This window comes from Pyrgilauda ruficollis, unplaced genomic scaffold (genome assembly GCF_017590135.1).
Source record: "Pyrgilauda ruficollis isolate IOZ18807 unplaced genomic scaffold, ASM1759013v1 scaffold78, whole genome shotgun sequence".
NCBI lineage: Eukaryota > Metazoa > Chordata > Aves > Passeriformes > Passeridae > Pyrgilauda > Pyrgilauda ruficollis.
Window position 1 is genome coordinate 392,173 of NW_024529710.1, and position 25,704 is coordinate 417,876.

A 25,704-nucleotide genomic window follows, 5' to 3' on the forward strand; every position below is an offset into this window, starting at 1 on the left:
ATAATTTTAAACATAAGCAGTAGCCCAATACTGATGAATAAGCAAATTGTAATTGTCCATGTACTTTGAATGTTGTATGCAAGTTTAAGTTGGCATGGCGATCGGACCCTTGGATTTCTCAGTATGAACGAATCTCTGCATATCACCAGGTCAAAGGCCAGTAACTGTCTGGTACAGACGAATCCTCAGAGCCTCAATTCTGTGATTATTCCCTCCAAGCTCCCAGGAATGACGTACACTGCAGATGAGCAGTGTCAGATTCTTTTTGGACCAACTGCTTCCTTTTGCCAAGAAATGCAGGTAAGGCTATGTCTATACTTCAGAAAATGCATCTACCATCTAATTTTTGTGTGAAAGTGCTTTTGTACATATGTTTGATAGAAAGAGAATATAGTACCTTTAAAGTAAGAATTTTACACTTGCTTTCTAAAAATTATTATGCACATATTCATTGGTTTATCTTGTAAGTCTTGCTTTAGGTTTCTGAATATCTTGAAGTGTGTTTTATTGATAGTTCCTTTGTACTTTAGAAGCTTATGATGTCATAGTGTTAAGACACCTTGTTGCAACAAGTGGAATATTTGCAATTTATTATTTAGGTTCCATTTTATTATGGCTTGAACATCCATTTCTGGCCTTCAGGAGATTATGCTGTGTCTTTGCAAATTGAGAGGAGTAATAGTGGTGCTAACTGGGCTCTCGGCACCTCTGAGCCCACACAGAGCTGTACAGTGCCACGACAAGAGGAGTTCCAGTACTTAAGTCAGTTTGCTGACTTTGCTTTGTGCCAGTGTGAAGCAGTGTCACTATATTAGCCTTAAAAAAATTATGAACATGCCTTCATAATTTTATGAGCTAATGCTAGTAGACATCTGATTGAAAAAGCAGTTTAAAAATGATTTTTACAGAGAAAAGTCAACCTTTTTTAGCTTGAACACGAGAGACTAAACGTATTTGATGCCCTTAAGACACTAACAAAGTAAAGATGGGATGACAGTATACATATATATAAAGAGCATGGAGCATGGATTGATAGAGCAGGCACTAGAGGAACTGTGAAATAAAATTTCATCGGAGTCAGTGGGCAGATAGCCTGAAAAGGTTAGGAGTACTAAACAGGAAAACATAATTCCTTTCTCCTTTAGTTCTTCAGTTCTCTTCCTGTTTTCATTTGGACATAGTACTATTTCTTCAGAGACTTTCACTTAAACTAAAGATTCTCAAAAAGATTCTCAAAGGAAACATTGCAGTACATGTGCTACTAAGGCATGCTGAGAGTGGTATAGTTGAAAAGGGAAGAAAAGATTAAAGATTCTCAAAAGTAATTGAAGAAAGAGACAAACATCAAGATTTTCTGTTGCATAATATCTTTATATGCTTTTCATTTGTCTGGATAAATTCACTTCCTTTTATCTTTGTGTTTTTTTTCTTATTCATATATTTAAATTCAGATAGTCAAGTTGTCCTATGCCTGTTGTGTTTGTCATAGATTCAGTAAATATTCTCCTTCACGATCCTATCTCATTTGGTTTACATTATTTTAGAAATATTAGGAAATTAAATTCAGTGAATATTACCAGGATAGTTTTCAACTGTTTGCACAGAGATTATTTAGTTTCTAGGTGATCATAGCTAATTGTCCATTTCTAGTTGTCTTCAATCGTATTCCCCTCTTCTGATATTCTGCATGTAAGACACCTTTCTTCTAAACCAATTATTTTCAGCTAAATAAATATGTCTGCTTTTTCCTACCTATGGGATCATTGCTTTGTATTCATATTAAATATTTATATTTACAGTAAAATCAACAGAAGTTTCTGGCTATTTTACTGTAATATTAAATATTAGTATTAATATACCATTACATATTATTAAATATTAGTATTAAATGAAACATTGTAATTTAAATACAAGTATAATCCAAGTTTGCTGTGAAGAAAGAATATAGTAATGATGTAAGACAATACAAAAGGCCTATGTATTTTCAACTATGCTTTTTTCCTGATAAACTGCAATTTAATTTTAGCTCTCATCATAAAACCAAATGAGTTACCTGATGACCTTATGGTCTAACAGTTAGAAAAAGAGAGCCCAGTAACAATTGCTGAGAAGACAGCAATGGGAAGAACCTTCTGCAGTTTTCCCAAAATCCTCTGCAAAACTGGTAACCCTAACCTGAAAATTGTATAATGAAATATTGAACCAAGAAATTACTGTACAAATTTTTAAGAACCTTGGATCTATTAGAAATGAATAAATGACACTAAGAACAAATTTGAGAAAACATGGTGAGAGTAGAAGATTTTTCCAAAGCTTCCTTCCTGACCTCAGTAAAGTCACCTTGTTGGTTTTTCTCTGTGTTCTTCTGTCTGGAAGCAAAATTTACACTCTTAACTTCCTCCCAGCAAAGAAAAAAAAAAAAATCCAAGAAACTTAATCCTCAGTTTCTAGACATGAAGAGCTACTTACAGAAAGCTTAGGCACTATATTCAAATCTTCTTATGTTCCCTGTTGTGGATCTTGAATTTATCTCTTCTGTTAGGAAAGTTTACTGCAAGTCCAGTTAGATATAGAATTTCTAAATAATAAAAATAACACTTCTATGGTGAAGGGGAAACAAACCAATGGACAGAGTACGGTCCAGAGGATAAGTAAGTTGTCCTTCTTTTACATGTTTTTTTTGGTATGTATGAAAAGAAAGGAAAAAATGAAGTTACCATTGCAATTCAGGTAGAAACAAACCATTTAAACTTTCCAGAAATCTTTCATGAGTTCTAGCACATGGACTGTGCAACACCAACATCATCTATTGGTAAAGCACAGTTACTCAGTAGCTAATTTTATCATCTTCTTCAGAAATAAAAACATGTTAGATACAAGTAACAAATATGTTGAATCTAACCTTGCAAATAATTGCATTTTATTTAACACGAAGATGACTCAAATTTCACTGTGTTAGTTCTACAAATTATTGTGGCTGCCATTGGAGAAATCAACATTTAGAATACCTTTCTAAGTTGAATGCAGTATTTCATTACATATTACATAGTTACTGTATTAATTTATTACAATAATTATTTAATTATGCATGGGTAATCATGGAATATTCCATGATATCCAGACTATTTCCTTTAATCTCTGTATAGTCTGTCCTACTCTGCCAGTAACTGGAAGTTTATTATGGTTATAGTTGTTGTCTGCAAGCCAGGAAATGAGAGAAACACACTCCTTGAAGGTTCATTTAAATGTCAGTAAATCCCAAAATTTATAGCCCAGGATTTTTTGGGCATGTTCTACTTGCTGAACAGTTCATGCACTTTACTAAAACTGTGTAAAAGATAAATTATGACCTATATAACAATCTTATGTTTTTTGAGACTGGAAGATTATTTAATGAATAGAGTTCTATACAGTCTTCTACATTAAGGAACTGTGTTCCATATATAACAGCTATTTAACTAAAAAAACAATTGAGTAATGATGAAAAATCATCTTAATTCTACAAATATCAGTGGTACAATCAATAGTGCATTTTGATACTGAGATACAATTTTCTACAATTGTTATTGCAAAGGAGGGCTTTAGGACTGCACTTCACAGCTGCATTACATGACAACCTCTGAGAAATGCTACTGATGCAAATGATGTTCCCTTGCTATCAAGAATCCCTCTTTATGATTTAATTTAATGAATGAAGCAAAGAACTGAAAGAGTTACTGCGGTCCTACTCCTGTATTTTCCTAAGTGAGGTTCTCCTACTCCCCTTTCACAGATGGTGACTTTATTTTTATTTTTTCTTTTCATCTTCATTTCAAAGACATTTTTTTTCATATCCTGGGTAAAATTTCTAGACCCTACAAAAGAATGAGTGGATCTCCAGGTTCAAGATTTATACTGTGTCTCCATGCTTACCTTGTAAGAGAGCCAAGTTTGCTTTTATACCCATGATGTCTCATGCAAGAATCAATTAGATCCTAACATTATTTCATGAAACAGATAGTGAGATCATGGCCCAGAAGTAGTTCTTGGTGATTAAACAGGATTGTAAAACTTGACAATTTAATGCAATTGTTGAACTATTAAATACTGGCTTTTAAGATTAAAGTCCAGGATGTGAATGCTATCTGGTCAGTTCCACTAAAACAGTTCTTGTCATAACAGATCTGTGATCATTGCAAAGTAGAAGACTGGTTATATTTCATGGTGATTTTTAAGGTATTTCAGGGAAAGATCACAATTAGAAGGAGAAAAGTAATGGAAATACTATAGTCTGGGAGAAATATCTGTCCTCATCTCAACCACCACATTTTAAACAATCTTGACTTTGCACAAATATTGTTCCAAAATTTCCTTTTTGTCTCTGGTCATTCCTTTCAACTGAACTTTCTTTCCGTATGCTTATATGCTTGGAAATGTATTCTTCTGATTCACATAGACCTGTCTCACTAATTTAATTAAATTGACAGAAACAGACATAAAACCCCCACAAAACTCCGATGCTGGAGTGACCTCTGTAATGCATTGTGGCTTCCGTGTTCTGTTTTACAAACTTTCACTGTTAAAAACTCATGACTAGCACATTCTTTCAAAAAAAAGTCCTTTGTGTGTGCTTGGCAATATTTTGTTTTCCAATGTACACACTAAGAAATATTTTACAGATTGTGAATAGGCTAATGTTACAATTATAAATTTTTATTCTCCAATGTCTATTTCTTACCTTGTCTCATCTAGAAAGCTGTGATGGCTGTTGAACTATACTTATCATAGATAACTGTTAAACCTTTGTGAATATTAGCTTAGCTATCCATATTTTGTCTGAAGAAAGGTTCTTTTAAGAGGAGTAAAATCCTGGCATAGAAGTCTGTGCCCTGATTTTGAAGTAACTGTAAAATTCACACTCTTCTCCAGATTTCTGTTTGCTTTCAAATCAGTCTGGATCTGCTTCATTGCAGGTTGCTAATGAAAAACCCATATTGTATGTTGTGGTCTTTCCCTGGTCTTTTACAGAAATCATTAAATGTCAAAATATAGATGCTGACAGTAATTGCCTTACCTCATACCTCTGCGACAGAAATAGAGTCTGAACAATATCTAAATAGTCTATTTGTGATTTGACTGAAATGAAAAGCCCAGGAAAAAAACAAACTTACAAGTAAACCACTAATTTTAGTAATTCCATACCTCCCTTTTCCTTGGGTTTGGGGAATATTCAAGTCTAATATTGAGTGCTTATTTTAGCAGTTAGTGAAGTGAGTGTTTTTAGAATACAGTTCACTTAAAGCCCAAAGTAGTTTCTGTTTGGGGAAGTCAGATCATGGTTCGAAGGCAGGTGGTATACAAATATTTGTAGAAATATGGAGATGTATAAAATACATCTTGCTTACATTAGCAAGCAAATGGTGTTGATTTGATTTTTAAAATTTAGTTTACATGGTTCAAGTATGTCTCTGTGTTTAGGTACCCAAAATACCCAAAACCCAGTAAATCTGACTTAATGCCTCTCTATATTTAGAAGAATTGTTTCTAGATTTGTAAAGAACTGTTTGTTGTAAGCCATTCTGCAATCATATACAAGTGAAATTAAATGTAGGCTCAAAGTGTTTAGGGAGAAAAAATAAGGGTAATATACTTAAAAATGTCATGTCACAAGAGAAAATTTGCCTGTATTTTTTGAAAGCTTGGATAAATCTGGATGGTAGAAAAAACATTGTATTTGCTCATAAATGAGGATTTAAGCATATGAAGAAAAATTATTTAGGACAAATAAATTAACATATATTTTTGTGGAGTGCTACCAACAGTATGACTTTCATTTCCTACTTTGTCATGAACATCTGATACTGTATCTCATCTACTATTGTCATCATCTACGTTGTTTAAAAAACAATGAAGAAGAACAGAAATGAGAGTTTGTTACTTGAAAAATTCTTGCTAAAATTACCCAGGAACAGGATAGAACTTCTGTAGCTGTTTATTTGAGACATACATAACCTAGTTGTTGTGTTGTTAGCTCAGTTTCAGCGAAAAACTGTTACAGGATGAATCAAGAGTCTCACTGCTGCCGTCTCTTGTTTCTGTACAGTGCTTCAGACCTCTACAATCTTTTTTTCTTTTCTTGATAACTGTTGTTACAGACATTTTTACATATAAGACTCCCAATGGAACTGCCCTGTTCCTTGGTTCAAACACAATCTTTTGTTGAATTGTTCTTTGTCTGCTTTTATTCTTTTTTCAAGGTAGCATAAGATTTATGACAAGTTTTTCATGCATAGTGTAAAAGGCACAGAGACTCTTACTGGGTGTACCAATATAACAAATCATTTCGCTCAGAAAAAGCAGTTCTTCTGGCAGCCCTGGTTTAAAAAACCCAGCTGCTCTTTATCTTTTATCCTGCTTGCATCGCCTCCCCCTCTCCTGATCCTTCTTGCCCCTCTTTGGGCAATATACACTGGAGGATCACTGTGCATATGCAGTAATACTCAGGCCACAGTTCAGCCCCACGTGGCCTCTCTTCACTTCCACATGGTTTATTGTTAAGGGGGAACAGACAGCAGGGAGAATGCAGTCCTGACTGAAAACCGTGGGAGAAGGAGGACTTTTCAGAGAAAAAATAGGCAAAGCTGCCAGGGAAATTTGGGAAATGTGAGCCAGCATCCTACAAGGCTTGGCTTTCTTTTGAGTAAAGTAAAAACTCTTTTGTCCTGATACTTCAGAGGGCTTTTCTTTCCATCTCTAAAATTCATTGCTGACTTGCATCCCTGTCATCTCCCTTCTCTTCTTTCCAGCAAAAATATTTCATTTGTCAGGTAACTTTGTGTCTTCTTTGTGGAGATCAGGTTTGATAGCTTTTGGAATTTTTTTTTTCTAGAGTAATAAGTGAATTCTAGATGAATTACGAATTATTGAAGAGTATGACAGTAGCAGTCATTGGGGTAGCACAAACAAGAGGGATCTGGAAGTCCTAGAGAAGCACAATTAATAAAAGTCAAAGCACACTTCCCGCTTGGGTTTTTTTAAATGTTTAATATGTCTTTAAGTGTATTTCAGTACCATCAAACTAGTAAATTTAGACAACATTAGTGGACTGCGTGCAGAAAGTAATTTTGCATAGGATAGATTTTGTGCTTACTGTTTGTTTGGTTTTCAGCATGTCATTTGCACTGGGTTGTGGTGTAAGGTGGAAAGTGAGAAGGAATGCAAAACTAAACTGGATCCACCAATGGATGGAACAGACTGTGACACTGGAAAGGTATGCCTCTGGTGGAAAAGCAATGTCAATTATATCGAACATCTAACATTTAAGGAAACAAGCTGAATAGGTCTTTGCTGTTCTGTAATGTTCCTACTTTCCTCAATTGTCATAAAAATAAGCTATGTAAAGTTGGATGTATTATATTTGATATATTTTATAATAGATATGAAAAAAGAACATTTCCCTAAAACCAATGATTAAAAAAAGGTTAACCAAAGAGACATGTTTTAATATTTACACTGTTTTATTTCAAATTCTTTCACATTTTTTGTCATATTTATTCAAACAGTAAATAGAAACTTAAGCTTTCAAAGGTACAGGGTTTTCAGCTATGATTTAAGATTTAGAAATAGTCTCTTTGAAGGAATTGATAGAGATTGTTGTTAAAACCTTTCAGGATAAGTTTTATCAAGAAATATGGTGTAAAAGAGTTTAATCCCATGCATGTAAAAGAGCGACAAATCCCATTAAAAGCATGTCATCAAAAACACATTAAATGATCACCCAATCAGACTTAGATAAATTGTCCTTCAAGAGCTTTCCAGTTAAAATTATTTGTAATCTTTGTATTTATCTGTAAATGAATATAAATAACCTCAAACAGAAAACAGAGGAAGAGCATACATATGTCTTGGGATTTTCAAGACACTGTGCTGACAGCCGTTTCCCACAGGAGTGATTTACTCTTTGAGTTATATTACGTTCACCAGGATTCTTATTATTCTCCTAAAATCAAATCAATCTGTTAATATAAAATGTTCAGATAATATGCTAATAACATGCTAAAGGAAAACCAGGTTTTATTTCTGTTCTTATCTTTAAAATAATGACAACTGCTTCACTGCTTTAATTCTGATGAAGTTCATAGTTGATACTGTCTAAAGTCAATAATTGGAAAGTAAGAGACATGAGTTTTGTTTGATATCACAATTTTTACATTGAGACAGTCCATGCTATGGAATAAGAAAGCAGAACCTCTTATGACAATTACACACATATACTGATTGTAATTAAAATGGCTGATTGAGCCAGGCTACAGAGATAACTTCTTTATGTATAGCAGTAGAAAACTAAGCATACATCGCCAAAACATCACAGGGGATAAAAAAGAATTATTATTCTTGTTTGCTTTATTATCTGTCCAGGATGAGGTTTAGGTTACACAAATCACTGGCTTTGGGGCTTTTTTATTGGTATTGTGGAGTTAAGTATTTTTGTCTTGTGCTCCTCTTAGGATCTTGGGAAGTGATGGAAATGTCATTTGCATACCTTGTCCTACTTGACTTGACTTAAGTCAAGAATTTTAGAAAATCCCTTAGGCTGTGTGGAGAACAGATGCTATCTCAGTAGAAAAATCCATATTTTATCTGAAGCAATAACTTTATATGTATATGAGCATTTCTGGTTTGAAACATCCAAGTGCATTACAAAATTTATATTTTATGGTTTATATTTTATGGTAAGTCTAATATAAAGATGGAGACACTCTACGTGAAGACTTTTAAGAAGTGGAATAATAATGCCTTCATTGTAATGTGATGATTAAAGGGAGAAAATTAACATTAGCTAATCAGTAAAGACCAGTTTCAAACTGTAGGTGAAAAGGTTACCAGATAAGGATTCAGCACAGACATTAAAAGTTACAGAAGTGTGTTCTGAAAAAACCAGAAGTCTCTACTGACTGCATTAGTGACAGCTTTTCTTTTGCTATGAATACAAGATTTGTTTGTGAAGTCTGTTATCCATTGGTAACAGTGATTCAGTGATTCACCAACAGTTCAGAAGCTAAAAAGAAATGGGTTTAATTACTGATGTTAATGGCATTAAGTGATCATTGTCTGCTTTGTAACTGCTGAATCATTGAATAATGAAATTTCTAAGGCTGGAAAATAACTATATATTAGGAAAATTCCTAATTCATGGGACAGATATTAAATTGGTATAATTTGATAAAGCATTAATTTCTTCAGAGTTTATGATGATTTGTACGAGATATGGACATAGGTCACAAAGCATAACAGTAGTGATTGGATAGTTTTTGAGTGAGAAATTCAGTTTTCCTGGTAAATCATATATTCATACAAGATCATTGATTTTATTATTACTGTTTTAATAAATGCCAGAAATTCTCTGGACTTTCTCAACAACAGCTTTTTGAAGCTCCCATTTTGTCTTTGAATACAAGCGGTGAATGAAATCTCATTTTCTCTATTACTTGTAATATATCTTTCTATCGAAATTGTCTCTGGATAATGAGGGACAATGAAGTTCCTGCTGGTGGGAACTGCCATGCTGAGCCAAGCAAGTCCTGAGAACAGCCCTGGACACTGTGCTGTGATCATCTGCACAGTTCAGCTGGACAATGTTCCCTGCAGTTGGTTTGGGCTGGACCCTAAAATGCTTTCTTAGGCAATGCCCGATCTAAAATGAAGGGAGACAGCATAGTATGGATACCTCCAATGAAGGAGGTATCCTTCATTGGAAATGAACTTACTTTTGAGGCTGTGGACAAGAAGTGAACCTGCTCCTTGGCCGCTGTACAGAGAAAGGTCTCTGGCTGTTGCATTTATTAGGACAGATAAAAAGCTTTGGAGAGTGCTAGGCAAAAATATATCTGACTGATAAGAAAACAATGTAATGAACCAAATGTTTATGTTGTGCTTCCTGTGTGCTCATGGAGAAGTGAATTGTTTTGCGTATGCCTTGATTTATTTGCCTAAGAGCTGAATTTTTACCTAGTGGTGTAAGGCTGGAGACTGTATCAATCGGACCTCTTTCATGGAGCATATGGAGGGGGAGTGGAGCGCATGGAGCACTTGTAGCCGTACTTGCAACACCGGAATCAGCAGTCGACAACGCAAATGCCCTGGGTAAAAACGAGTTCAGGTTTCCATTGCTGTTCGTCACAATTTCTGAACAAAATTTACATCAGCACAGGACCACGTGAGGATACAGTTGGCCTTTATCTAAGCAATTAATACTTCTGAATACTGAAAAACACTTAGAAGAATAGGTATTTCAGGTACTTTATTGCATGGCAGCTCTATTTTTCATCTTTTCTACTTCTGTCAAGACCCTAGATAATATTAATAGAAGAATAAAACTTTCTTCTTAAGCTTCACCTGAAGAAACAACAGAAACTTAACTTTAAAATTTCTGACTTGCAGATTGATAGTGTGTAGTTCTAGTCTTTAAATTTTTCAACTAGAGGAGATTGACTTCTGCTTCTCAGCTGGACAATCAAGGAACTGAAAGTTCGACAAAGAGATTTTCCTACCAGTTTCTCAGACATTTAGACAGACTATCTGGAAACAGAATTTAGATTCCCTATCTTGTGAAAATGAAAACCTTCTGCCTTTGGAGATAAAGTCTTTTACTTTTCACTTGAATGAAATTTGTTTCACTATATCTCAGTGACCAGCTAAAAGGTGTTTTCATTTTAATTACTCAATACCAATTTGATTTTTTTTCTGTCATTTATACACCAAGTGAAAAAGAAAAGAAAATACAGGCATAGGAATGGGAAAAGAGTGGAGTAATGAAGGCAAGTATAGGGAAAACTAATCCAGAGTGGACAAGACTAGAGTCAATGGTTTTAAAAAAATCATAATACAAGTGGGGAAATGATGACTTATGGAAGACTATATAGCAGATTTTGGTGTAAAATAGGTAGGGGGTTTAAAAAAGATACATTTGCGTAAAAATTTTTGAGGAAATTTTTGTATATGGCTATACAAAAACATTGGGATTTAGCAGAAATTTTGATATGCAGAACTCTTTCATAGTTCATGCCATCTAAACACCACTTTCAGCTGTATACCTTAAAGCTATTTCTAGAATTTATGTATGTCTTAATTTCATGCTCATTAATTCATTTTTCCAGGCAACGTTCCAAATAATGAGCTCCAGTTTCTGCAGTTCTTTTGCATTTGTTCATTAGCACCTGCAAGCACAACTGGAGTGACCAAAGAGAAACAAGGCATTTGTCTGAGCCTTGTAACACCACACTTCTAGAAAAAGGAGAGGTAGCAAATCTGCAGGTGTTGCTTCCTTTCAGTAGGCCCTTTGGCTGAGTCCAGAAAGAGAAAAATCTCAATTTTATCAAAACTGCTCCTGAGGCTCTCCTGACTGAACTCCTACTAGTCCTGGTGCTTTCTTGGGTCTAAGTGTAAATTATGGCTTAGCACCCATCACTCCTTATGTGTAATGTAACCAGTACAAAGAGAAGGCAAATGTGTTTTGTTCTGTGACCAGTTTTTCATGGGTGACTTCTGAATGCTAAGTGTCAACAAAAAAACCCTGCTATTTTTAATTTGTGTCTAGCATAAGTAAACTATACTGTAAGTTTGACAAAATATTGCAAACATATAGGGTTGTATTTATACCATCTTTTCTAGATCAGGCCTTGAAGGACAATGTCATGGGCCCACAATGCAGTATAGGGTATGTGAAAATCCTTCCTGTCCTGCTGGTGTGCCTGCCTTTAGGGACTGGCAGTGCCAAGCTTTCAGTGTCAGATCTTCATATCAGAAACATGTGCACCAGTGGCAAGCTGTCATTGATGATGGTAAGTATAAACCATCTCCCTTGTTTTTATAATCTATTTCTATAGCTTACATCTTGTGGATATTGTTGTTAATGTAGAAAGATGTAGTTAGAACTAAAACAAACAAACCTCAAACCCAGTATTTTTGGTGAGTTATTTTAATTTCATAGACAAGATCTAGCGGTACTTTTATATGCTCTAGTTTATATTTTGTGTTTTATTCCTATGGAATTTGTCCATCTTAATAGGTAATAACTACATTTATTAAAAGCTGACATCCAGTCAGCTTTTTCCTTTTTAATCAGAATTGTAGTATGAAGTGGCTCAGAAATACTGCTTTCTGGAGTAATGCTCCATCATTAAACATACCTATATCAGTTATATTTTTTACCTACAAAGCCAAAGAGACAATGCAGTTGTTGTGAGACTTTGTTTTTGAGGAAGCAGTAAACTTCTAGCTTAAAATTGGGAGTATTTCACATATCAAGTGTTTCATTTAGCAGCAGTGTGTAGATAATGTATGCTGTAAACTTCTGTAAGATTTCTATAAATCCTAATACCTATTGCATATGAAGTCCTGGCTTACTGTATTCATGCTTCCATGCAACAAACTTGCTTGCATACTTAGGAAAATGTTGAAGTGGGAGTATAGTAAGATCAGACTTACATTATCTACAACAATAATGGTGGTGTAAAACATCAGTTACTAAGAAAACAAATTCCTTCTTGCTAGAAAAGTGAACAGTAATTTCCACCCCATTGAATTTTCTGTAAATCCTTGTGTTTTAATTTATTGAAATTAGAAGCAAACAAAGAACAAAGCACAACAAAAACACATCAGTTGTGAAAACAGTTGACTTGAGAACTTCACAAAGTGATTGCAAGCTGTAATAAAGAAAGCCCGAGAATGACACAGGAGTAAGTGTGTGCTACCAAATCTTAAGGAGTTCATTACTGTAAATTGTTTTTACTCTTGAAACAATTTATCAGAAAACATTAGAAAGCATCGAAGACTATTTTTGCTATCAACATATTATATGTCTAAGAATGTCTCAGGAAGGTGGTTTTCTTTTCTTCTAAGCCTTTGCTCAAGGTGCCAAAGGAAAACTTTGATACTACTTTCATTAGGCTTGTATGTTAGCTCATTTCATTGTAAAAAGAACTCTCTCCAGCTGTCACAAAGGTGCTTTTCAAGTCAATTAGTTTTGGTTTGTTTTACTAAATGTCATGTTAGCTCAGGAGCGCATGATTTATATCGTAAAGGATTTAAATGTTTATCTGGTTTTGAATAATACGATTTCATTCAAATGAAAAAATCTTGACACTGTGGTGTGCCATGTTAATGAGTACACATCTAATTGTTTTCTGAGTGATCCTGTATCTTGAGGTGTCCCTTAGGAGAAACAAAAGTGGACCAGACAGAGAATGCCTGTATCACAGTATACATTATTCCCCAATCCTTAATTGTTTGCTCTCTTAGTTAACTGTAACTGTGCACCATGTCCAAAATAGTTGCTGTATGTGATCTCCTGTAGTCTGTTGAAGTTGTCTGGTGTTGTTTAGTTGCTGTGTCTTTGAGTCTAGTGTCTCCAAAATAATGTTTAGGTCATCAATCTTGTATTCCTTTAAAAAATGCTGATACCTGCTTAAAGCCCCCCGGGAACTTTGAGGTTACTTTAAGGAGAATAAGAGGAATGCAGAGGGCACAAACACAAGATGCTTTTTAGCTGGAGATGGCTTTTGTGTGACCAGCTTCACATGTTGGCAGAAGAGATCACATCTGTTTGTAGCGGTCCTCTAGTGATACCCTGAGGCTCTGTCAATTTTAGTAATTTAAATGTGCCCAGACCACTCTGTGTTGTGTAAGTCAGCTGGCACAAAACTCCTCTGTCTGTACTTTTCTGCTCCTTTGCATGCTAAAACTACTTTTTTGAAAACAGTCCTTTGCAGATGGCAATTTCCAGTCTAGACTGAGCTGGTGCTAGTTAGCACATGCAAAAAAATGTGGCATAGACTGTTTTACAGTTCAGCTGTATAGACAGTAGAATTCCAGTGCCCCTGAATGTTTCCTGGAACTGTTTAATTTACTAATAAAAGTATACTCCAGGAATCTAGAAGTCAGTATGAAGTCAGAGTGGCATAGATTGTGTCCAAGTAAAATCAGTTTCAGGTTCAGGATTGACTTTTATCCTTTTAAAAATCTGCAACAGATTTAGGTAGAAGTTCCGAATAAGTACATTTGCTAACAAAGATATGAAAAAATCCTGTCATTTTGTACTCAGTTGACCACTGAGAAGACAGTTAGTTTCTTTTATTCACTGTTACTTTAACAGTGGTGAAACAAACTTCATTGTTTATGATGTGGCCATTAGGAATACACGGATACATAGGATAGCACTACGTTTTGATGCACTTTCATAATTAGAAATTATTTGCAGAATGTTTTAGACATTTATTAGAAAACTACTTGGTAAAAATGTTAGGGATGATGTTTCCAGGGGTTTTGTGGGGTTTTTTTCATTGGTTTTTTAATGTGAATTTTGTAAATTCATATATTTTTCTTCCCAGGGTGTGTCAGTTATTTCATTTTTTTCTCCTTGACCTGCACAGTTAGGAAGTCTGGAAAGTGTTACCTTTCTTTTTTAACCAATATTTATGATCTGCAAAAAATATAGGAGAATGAAAGTATAGATTACAACCAAAATATTCCAACAGCTGTAATGTGTATATTCTTAATTGCAACAATGGGCATGACATGAGTACTGTGTTGGCCAAGTTTATAGCAATAGCATGCTCTAGGAAGAAAAAACCTCAAGTTTTTCGAACAGCTAAGAAATGGATCAAAATCTTTCTTGTTTTCCCTGTGTCTAAGATAACTTCTTATACTAATATAGCTGCATACCATGCATAAGCAAGTATCAGTTTTAACAAGAGTGTTGATGATAATTCTTTGTTTCTAAAGTTCCCTTTTTCCAATAATGCATGGTTTTCTGTCCGTGTGCTACAGAAAAGCCGTGTGCTTTATTCTGTTCACCGGCTGGAAAGGATCAGCCTGTTCTTCTAACAGAAAAGGTGATGGATGGGACGTCCTGTGGCCAGCATGGGCTAGATGTCTGTGCAGATGGTAGATGCCAGGTATGAGTTACTTGTTTTGAACCTGGATATACAGTCACCCACCAAGCATACGTATATGTTCAGACTTTAGAACATTTTTATTTCATATCAGGCCCAGATATGTTAACTTTGTTGCTGTTGTCAAGCTACCTCTGATATTAATTCATAGAAATGTGTCAAGCAGTAATGTGGAGATGCTCAAGTAAGCTTAATTTGTGTTAAACTGAATGCTTTTTAGCAAAACATGGATATAATTTATATTTACATATTCTACCTGCTTATGCCTATTCAGAATAAATCCTTAGGCTGACATTAATGGCACTTTACCATTGTGGGCATAGCAAAGAGCCATCCATATTTTGAGTAGAAAGCAGGAGAGGCACATTGCGTTCTCTTAGTGGGAAGGCCCTGTGGGTGTGTGTTACACAGTGGGTCTGATGTGCCACAGGTCCCCACCAGGAGATAAGACTGCAGTTGTGTTTCTCTTGGAGAGCAGCTGGTAGAGTTAGCCAACCACATAGGAAGAGTGAATGCAGCACTCTACATAAAGTCACGGGGGAGTTTTCTACGGGACAGATCTCTGCCTTGAGCTAGTGCAACCCTCATTCTCAGCAATCTTGAAGAAGGTTGAGGTACCTCATACTAAAAGCAACTTAATGAAAAATGTGGCCTGTGTCCCAATAGCTTTTATTTTCTTCTCCCACAGAAATTTGGCTGTGATGGTATATTAGGATCTCTGGCTCGTGAAGATCATTGTGGTATATGCAATGGTAATGGAAAGTCATGCAAAGTTATTAAAGGTGATTTTAACCATACCAGAGGAGCAGGTAATGTCTGTTTGCTTGTTTCAAATAATAAAGAAAAAAGTGGCTTTTTGATTGCTTGGAGCATTGGGAAATTATTAAAGCTATATTTCTTAAAATTATGCAGATCTTCATAAGAACTTTAGATCTAGCTTTTAAAGATGATAAGACATTGAGGATAAGAATGCATAAGTATTTTCAGATTTGTTACAAAGTTATTTCACATTATTTCAATGGCAAAATGAAGGAAATATTTACATTAAGATACACTCTATTTCATAGAAGAGACTGATTTTTAAGGGGTATGAGAAATTAGGTTTATATTTTTAGCAAATAGAGTGTTGTAAATTATTTTAGTGTTTAGCTTCATTTAGTGTTCCTCAAAATAAAAATCCAAATTATGATTTCTTATCTAGAGCAATGTTACCAAACTAAGCCAGGCAGTGCAAAATCATAAAGCCAAAAGAATGAAGCATTCTAATACCTCTTCATTACTCATTATTTTATTCTAATAATAATATATCCTAACATGCCAATACATTTTTTAATGGAAAATGAACATCAGATATCCATATGCTGCTGTGATCTGTCCTGCAAATGGGAATAGCTTACTGGCTCCAGAGCAATAATGTTGACAGAATAGAGAATTGAAATACTAATAATGTGCATCTTGCACCATGTATACAAGTTTTTTCTTTGAAACAGTGTTTGACCAGCTATCACCATTTATTTACCATTACACTTCCAGTTTTCTGAGTAGAAAATGTGTAGAATTTAGAGGTGGAAAGCAAATCACATCAAAAATAGTGTAATTATAAGCAGGCAGCATATCATTGGAAAATAAAGGACTTCAGTGGATTTTAGACTGAAGTATAGTACATTAGGCAAGAGGGGAAAGTTAGGCATAGTCTTCAAATGTTTATGTCTGGCCCTCTCAAGCAGAGTGTAAGGCAAATCAAGGATCCCAAACCCCTGATGAGTATGGAGGACTACAAGATATAAAAAACAGCAAAGACAGTTCTTGCTAATAAAATCACATGATGTCCGTTCTCTTCAATTGCTTGTGTGAATATCCACACACTTCCAAGGTTTTTGGGGGCCTGTTTCAATCCTCAATATTGTGGTACTGCCATTTTACACTTGTGTGTTAAGATGGCAGTACCACAATATTGAGGATTGTGGTACTTCTCAAGCAAGCTTCTCAAGAAGATGTAAGCAATTTTTAGGAAGTGTTATTAACTCTTACAGAAATGAAAGATGCTGCTTTAATTTTCACGTTTCAGGATTATTGAAAAAGTATTGTAAATGCTAAGTATTTTGTTGTAGAATATCACATAGCTACACACAATCAAACATGGGTATATTTTTTTCCGTTTATGAAGTTTATCTGGGTAATCTAAAATACAGGATTTTTTTATTAATGGCATTCCTGCCTGTACAGTGGTTTCCACCTTTGTTGCCTTTTCACTACGTTTTACTTAAAGCAAATTGTTCAGCGTTCAATTGTTCAAAGGAAAACATCCTTTTCTTAGTCCCACACTAGCAAGAGACAATCTCAATTTAACGCAAATAAGTAGATTTCAAAACCAAAGCCTATCATAACAGGGTTTTAATATCTTTAATCAAGAAAGAGAGGAGCAAAAGATACATAAAACAAACTAAAAACCAAGCAGCGGGAGGATGCTTTGATTTTAGTGTCTTTAGCAGTTTTCTTTACATGCTCAGTGAAGTTGGAATTATTTTACAGTCATCTGGTGGTCATGATGACACTGAACTGAAGCTGGAAATAACTTCACCTGCCCCATCCCCAGTCTCCAAGCCTAACTAGTTCTTGTTATGTTTTACTGTGCCATACTCTTTTAATTATGTAGCATTGTATATATATTACATGTAATACACAGTTCCATAGCTTTTCTTCAATTTTGCAAGAATCTTCAAAATATTGCTGTATAAATTATATCTTTCTACACTTAAAAAGTGAAATAAGGGAGAAGAAATGAGAAAGCATACAAGATGTACTTTTCTATGCTTTTCTGTTTTTCTGCTTAACTTGTGACATCTGGTCTCATGTTTAGGTTATGTGGAAGCTTTGGTGATACCTGCAGGAGCAAGAAGAATCAAAGTTGTGGAAGAAAAACCAGCTCACAGTTATTTAGGTAAATATTATATATATTCTAGTGTTAGTGTCCTGTTTTGCTCAACACTGAAAAGTGCAAGCTAAACATGCCTTTGTCATTGAACAAAGCTCTGAGTAGAAAAATAGATTTATGAGGAACTTGTCAAAGGAACTGAACAAATTATTACAGAACCATTTTTCATATAGATTTTCTTTTGGGCTTGTGTCTTATCTTTTTTACAGAATATTACCAACACTGTATTTAGATTATATAAAAAATGTCTGTGTATACTTGCAAATTTTCCGTTTTTCATATGGAAAGTACATTAAAACTATTGAAATTGCTAATTGCTAGTTATCAAGCCACTTTCAAGTATTTTTGAAAAATCATGGCAGCCAGCTGAAGTGCCTAGTGGCTGAAGAACAAGGATTATTGCACCATTTTTGAAGAGGATAAAGTAATAAAGAGGACATTGGCAACTAGCATTCAATCAGTCTTAGCCCTACTGTTTTCTAAAATTACTTAAATTTCAAGTCTTAATGTTCTTAATAAGGATTGAAGGGACACCTGACAACCTGAATGGAAGTGAAGAAATTACTTCCTTGACAAAAAATATCAGTGAATGTACTTTCATTTAGAATTGAATTTCAGATGTCTTTTACATTTTCTGTAGAAAAGTAAGGGTAGTCAAAATAACATTACTTTGATACTTTTCTGGAAATATGACTGTATTTTGGACAAAGGAGAAAACAAAATTCCTGAAGTTAATACTAAATACTAAAGTAGAGTGATTTGTCCATATTAAAAAAAAATCAATTAGTAGGTACTGATTTACCAAGTGGAGGACCAGAACCAGGGCACTGCTGCTCCCCACTGAGAAATGGGAGATTCAATAGCTGAATTGTGATTTGTGGTATCTGTCTGGCTGTGTAGCCTCTCACACCTCATTAAAATTAAACGGGTGTATAGTCCTTGCACAGTAATTAAAAAATACATTGCACTCATCACCGTCACTTAAATGCCATTGTTATGATGGCTGTTTTTTGCTCTACAGTGATACAGTTGTAATTAGTCCCCTTGGTTTAGCACTGAAACTGTGGTTGTGGTTACAGTTGTGGTAGGCTTTCCCAGTCCAAGTTTTCTTTGGTTGTCTTTTCAGGTGTAGGTGTTGCTTGAATTACCTGAATGTTCTTCCTGTTTTCGGTTACCTTGTACCAAGGAAATTCCTGTGTCAAAAGTTAAGAAGAATAGGAATATATGTGCAGTATGGAATAAAACTCAGTGAACTTGCTTACAAAATGGGGTGTGACAGAGTCAAGAGCAGAAGCTGCACTGCCTGAATCCAAGTCCACATTTAAGGCTTGAGGACACACTGGTCTAAGACCGGTGACTCATATGAGGAATCTGAAAGCAGAAAATGCAAGATCTGACATATTTCTGTATTCTGAGCTGGGATTCCAGTTTCCTGCGCTTGTCTGCATGCTGTGGCACACGCATTCATTTTAAAGACCAGACAGAATGATTTCTGTTTCTCTCTGGGGAGAGGATGCTGCTCCATCTGAGCAGCATGACCCGGCTGGACCTTGCTTGGCATGTTGGAGTGTATTTTTTTAATTTCTCCACTGAGAAGAGGATTAACCCCAACAGTTTTGACACTAAATAGAACTTAAATACCATTAACAATTGAATGCTTAAACTTAAAATACTGGTTTTTAAATCTTATAGAATGACTGGCTCTTTTTAGTACAAGACTGTTACACAGTGTTAATGGATTTTATAGTCTTAACATCTATTACAGAGTGCTGCAGTTGTACACATCAGTGATGTCTTTTTCAATTGGATTCCTGCCAGTCCATAGGCCTGTTGCCATTGTTTCCCCATAGAAACAAAACATAACAGTATAAATATGAATAGGAGAGGACATGATTACAGGAGTGACTCACATTAACTTACAACTTTAAAAAGGGAAATCTTGGAACATGTGGAGGTTCTCTTACAACAATCTGATGCCAAACATGCAATTTCAGTGAAGTCAAACGTGTAAAACTTCTTGTACAGAAGGTGTCTTCAAGTCTTCTTCACATGATTATTCAAAGCAAATTGGAACAAAATAAAATAACAAATCATTTACTGAAGAATCTATTCCATTTACTATAGAAAATGTAGAATTCTTTGTTCTTAGTGTATGGAATATATCTTACTTGACTTGATTATATTTTTAAATATAAATTAGATCAGCATGATAAATAATTCAGCCAAAAAGAACAAGCTTTTCCTATTTATTAGAAGTGTGCAATTATGTGGTGAAATTGTATAAAGTCTTATCAAATTCTAAGGTGCAGAAAAGGCAAGTGTAATTATTAGAGGAGAAATAATTTTGAACTAGAATTTTTTTTTTCAAAAAAGTTTTCGCTTAGTTTCACAAATCTTGAAGAGTCCCTTGTGAAAATTATGTTTCCCATGCTTTTATGGATTATAGAAATGGCCACCCTGGGAACAGAGAATATAGTTCCCTTTGCCTTAAAGTAATTCAGTGTTCAGATTATGAGTTATGCTAGAGCCTGTCAGTCTTCTCAGGCATTAAAATGCTGATATTAACTTCAAGTAATGTTAAATACATATGATTTTCCCAGGCATTCCCTCCAGAAGGTGTTTCTGAAGCACATACAACTGAAGTTCATGTAAAGTAGGGTCCATAAATATCTTTGCAATCAGAGTTAGGGGAATTTCACCTACTTTTTAAATTATCTGACCAGGAAGTGAGAGAAGAAAATCACTACTGAACAGGCACCTTTTATATTGGGTTTTTTTCATGTATTTTGCAGCTCTTAGGGATGCTGGGAAACAGTCAATCAATAGTGATTGGAAGATAGAACATTCTGGAACATTCAATATTGCCGGGACCACAGTCCATTATGTTCGGAGAGGTCTCTGGGAGAAAATATCAGCCAAAGGTCCCACAACATCACCCTTACATTTACTGGTATGACAATTCAGGTTTTTTTTTTACTTGATTCCTATGATATAGCATAGTAACTAATATTTTTTCCAGACTCTTCAAGAGAATGAGATCTATATGTAAGATATACCTGCTTTTGTGTTTATATATATATATCTACAAAAGTGGGAAGGAGGGGGTGAGGAGAGAGAGGTCTGTCAGCCTGCTTGTAAAAAAATGCATTTAAATCCATGAGCAGTCTTCATGTTGTTGGGGCTAGATTGAAGGTCTCAGCATTCCTACAAATGTCATAAAAAGCCAATGTGCCAAGTAAGGAGAGAAATTCAAATTAATTTCAGGTGGTTTTCTGAAATTTCTGACTGACTATAGCACAGCATCACCATTTCAGAATTGCAATCACCAAGTTCTCTGTGGAAAAGTCAAATTTTGATGCATTTCAGTTTAGTAGAGGAGAAGTTAATAGCCACCATAAACAAAAAGTGAGAGATGATGGCAAAGGATTTCACAATTCAAATGCTTTAAATGAAAGGAATTTTCTTAATAAAGCAAAGTATTTTCTTCCATTGGCTTGATTTGGATACTCTAATTAATTTCTTCTAGCAAATCCATTAGGATGGCTGAAAGGCAATACAGCATCAATAGAGCTGTTGTGCTTTTCAAGATGATCTACTTGAAGCTTGGAGTTTGTCTTCCATGGTGTCTGTGTATGTAGGAAGGTTTTCCTTCTTTTTATCTTGCAGGTGCTGCTCTTCCATGACCAGAGCTATGGTTTACACTATGAATACACAATCCCATTGGATCCTCTCCCTGAAAATCAGAGCTCTAAAGTACCAGAGCCCCTTTTCATGTGGACACATTCTACCTGGGAAGACTGTGATGCTGTATGTGGAGGAGGTAAAATAAAATAAAAATGTACAAACACACACACACACATATATGAAAAATGAATATGTGTATACAATATGCATGTACATACGCAGTGCAAATGTGTGTATGCAATATACACTTATATGTATAAAGATTGTGTGTTTACATATAATTACGATTCTGATGGTCAGTGTTGTATATTTAATACTAACATCCTCATTGTGGTTTGTATGTTTCCATACAATGTAGATGTATGTCAGTCTTATGCTTTCTGATTGCATTAAAAACACTGTGATAGCTCTAGAAAAATATTCAAACTAAATATAAAAAGTAACAAAAGATGGTAATGAAGGAACAAAATCTAGACTAACAATGAAATTCAGGACACAGTTTCCAAGAAGAAATACAAGTACAAGAGCTAGAACAAGAATAGAAAGTGCATTCCACTCTGCATTTGGATCTACTGAAGATAAATGATCTGTAAGAGACATTTCAAACCACAGAAAAGCTGAATCCCAGTCTCAGATCAAATAAGTACAGTTAGTAACATGAGTTGAGGATGATCCAGAAACATATGGAACAAATATTACAACAGCAGATATTAGTATGCTGATGTGATATTTTTCCTGAGTCTATTAAACATAAAAAAGTGATTTTGGAAGAACAAAATATGATTCTGAAAACAAATACTGGAATATGAACAGTACTGATGTAACAAAAGTCTTTCAAACTGTTTTCTAGACAATGTTATTTAAAATTATATTTACACTTAAAAAACACTTCAGATAGGGTTTTTTTTTAAAGAAATGCTGTGTACAGTAATGTGTTCATACTTTGTGCAGTTAGTCAGTGTGTGAACAATGTATTGACTTTTGATACCTGTCTTTCATGCTGACAACCTTGACAGTCGTGGTTGCTCTGATCAACAGTTCTGAAAACTGCCGTGCACCTTGTGATTGAATAGGAAAGCCTGGAAATGCTTTTCCTTCTCATAACATCAGCATAAAGAACACAGTGTTCTAGCTCTTCTGACTGTGTGAACAATCTTGGTGTCATGAAAGATTGCTGTAGTTTCCATAAACATGCTTTTTGTGGCTTGGTAGGAAAGCTTCTTCCCTAGAAGGTATTTTGTTCATGGTGCAAGTAGCATCCTCTGATTCTGAATAATGCATCCCAGTTTACTTGTGAATTCACACTTTTTAGTTTCCTGATGTATTTTTAGAATAATTTTAATGCTATTACAATCTGTCATTACTGTCCCAGATATTTCCAAATATTTCTATCATCTGCAGAAATCTTGAAATGCAGTATGTCAGTAATTTATTCTATATTAATGCTTAAATAAATATTTAAATGTTTTACTCTAATGCTTATCATTTTTTTTCCTGTTGTAACTGGTCTTCGTTTTATGTTATTGTCTAAAATAGCTGAGTTATTACAAAGTTCCCTAGAAGGTAAATATTCTGAAATACTACTGAAAGATTTTTCTTACTTTAGACAAAACTATTTTTACTTTTCTTTTACTTTCTGGCTTAAATATCAATCAGTAATGAAATCAAAATACTGCAGCTTTTACCCTGTCCAACTATTTATGATTAAAATTTAACATCAATATTTTGATTAATCTAAATAAATAATAGTACAGTTATCAATAGTTTTGCTTAAATGCACAAAGCATGTGTCAGGACAAAACTATCAATGAAGCCATGTGTTTTTATGCATGTTTGTATATGTAACTGGTCTGTGACCTCCTGGGTTGCAGAAAACCTTTCTTTGCGTGGGAGAGAATATGAATACATAGATGTATATATAAGTGCAGAAAGAATTGTCAAACATTTCAAATGCTGTGATATAATAGATTAGTTGCATGTGCTCTCACGTACACAAGCTGTGTAAAAATGTCAGCAGTGGTCATGCACATAATATGCATTTATAACATAACTGCTCCATCCACAGGCTCATTTTTCACCTCTGGTGAATGTTCATGCTTAAGCCTGCTCTGCTCCTGCACACAGCCCCTTTGCCAGTAAACTTTCAGGCAGAGTAAAAGTAACTCTAAGAACAAATAGTTCAAACTGAAATCCAGAATTCAAGGATTGCTAGTTTTCTAAAATTAAGGCTCCAGGCTAATTGCAAGTTACTGCTTGTGGTCAGTATTACATGAAATTCTGGTTTCTAATGCTTCCATGTTTAAGAGACAGCAGGGTCCAGGTCCCATCAGGAGAAGGACTCTGTGCAGAGCATGCGCTTGATCTCTGCAGCAGTACCCAGCTTCCTAAATGGTTTTCTGACCTTGCAGATCAGGTCATCTGGCCTCTTTAGTTCATGGGAAATAGTGCAGGCTCTCTGTTGAAGAATGCGTGTGCTGATTCCCTTTATCTGAATGCCAGCCACAGTTTGTCATTTCTTTCCTCGTTTTATGTAGTAATTAACAACCATATTTGTAATTTTCTGCAAGCATTGCTCAGTGATGGAGTTGCAGTTGTTGAGAAAGAAAATTATTCCAGTGAGAGTGTGGGTTTGGCCTATAACTAGTTGCAGGAGTAAGAGAAAAACTCTTGATAGTGGTGTGCAAAGACTAGGTTAGAAACTCACAATGTTCCCTACAAATTGTAGGATTTCTTTCAGACTCTCTGCTAGCTTTGAATTTCTTTCAGTTCTTTTAGCCAAACTGTGTATGAAATAGCTGTATCTGTGTCCTTAACAATTTGCATATTCTTGGTTTCCTCACAGACCTGCTTCTTTTTTTTTTTTTAGGTGAAAGAAAGACAACAGTCTCGTGCACGAAGATTATGAACAAGAATATCAGTCTTGTGGACAACAAGAAGTGCAAATATTTAACAAAACCTGAACCACAGATCCGCAAGTGCAACGAACAGCCCTGCCAGACAAGGTAATAATGATTTGGTTAAATTAAACTATAATATCTAGATGTAAAAGCAGTGGACTGCTTCTCACAATGAATGGCCAGTAAATACATTCATTCAAAACATTATAATGCAAAATGAAGGGAAAAAAGAAACGCTGGAAATTGTTTCTCCTGAGTTTTAATGAAAGAGAGTCCGTAAGCACCATGCCTGAATAAATTCTTATCCAGTAAAACAGTTCTTTCATTTCCTCAGGAAGTATTCTTGCAGATTGATCTGTGCCACAAAACTGAAATTCAAATGCTGTTTATATAAAGACATAGATGGGATTTAATCCCATATTCTTAATTAATTATATGTTTTAGTGGTGGTTTTTTTGAAGCAAGGCTTCATGTCTTTAAAGCTCTTGATAAACTCTGGGTACCCTAAATAGTAAATAAATCAATCCCTCTTAATCATTCTTTTTACGTTAATGCAACTTGAAGTATAGCAAGCCTGCCCCTCGCTCCGCTCTTTCCTCTCACGCCATGAGAGTAAAGTCCTTGTATGTGGATCAACAAATAAGCTGAACTAGTCTCTAGTGCTTGAATATTGCAGCATGCAGGAGGCAGGTCCATGTGCAGCCTGTGCCAAGCAAAGCCCACCCAACATCCACTGGTGTTCCTGCAGCTGAACTGGCAGCCTGCTCCTTGCACTGGCTGACCAGGTCAGCACAGTGGCCCATTTCAGAGTCATGCCACTTGGCAGCTAAAAATTGTGTGTTAAGGAGGTCCTCAAGAATTGCATTTACTTTTTTAAAGCAAGTTAGAGCAAGTCCACACCTTTCAAGGGAGGGCAAAGCAGCTAGCAAGAGCTGGCTGTCATCCCTGGGAGTAAGCACTAGGATCAGTCTGCTGCAGTCATCTGGAGGACAGGTAGATGGCATTTTTAAACAAAATAATGCAAAATAAATTAAATGCAAATACTGTTGAAGAAAGAACGAGAAAACATAACTTTCTTGTAAAGGATGAATACTGAAATTGATGAAATGTGAAGTATGAAGTATACATTTTAAGTAAGACAAAACTACTGACATTTGGTCTTCCCAAAAGAAGACATTACCCTTTGGACGGATTATTTAAACTTCATTATATGCATATTTGAGAAGACCTTTATTTTGTTTTATTAGCACCACTCTTT

General features: G+C 35.1%; 1 protein-coding gene across 1 annotated transcript in view; it reads left to right on the top strand.

The window, feature by feature from the left end:
* The window catches only part of ADAMTS19 (ADAM metallopeptidase with thrombospondin type 1 motif 19), a 126,139-nt gene that overhangs the window by 79,050 nt on the left and 21,385 nt on the right, over window positions 1-25,704 (top strand). The window contains exons 10-19 of the mRNA XM_041486733.1: window positions 150-300; window positions 7,148-7,249; window positions 9,992-10,122; window positions 11,650-11,819; window positions 14,806-14,933; window positions 15,619-15,739; window positions 17,791-17,871; window positions 20,658-20,815; window positions 21,532-21,685; window positions 24,416-24,551. Coding sequence (XP_041342667.1) covers window positions 150-300; window positions 7,148-7,249; window positions 9,992-10,122; window positions 11,650-11,819; window positions 14,806-14,933; window positions 15,619-15,739; window positions 17,791-17,871; window positions 20,658-20,815; window positions 21,532-21,685; window positions 24,416-24,551 — 1,332 coding nt within the window. The remainder of the gene's footprint in view (window positions 1-149; window positions 301-7,147; window positions 7,250-9,991; window positions 10,123-11,649; window positions 11,820-14,805; window positions 14,934-15,618; window positions 15,740-17,790; window positions 17,872-20,657; window positions 20,816-21,531; window positions 21,686-24,415; window positions 24,552-25,704) is intronic.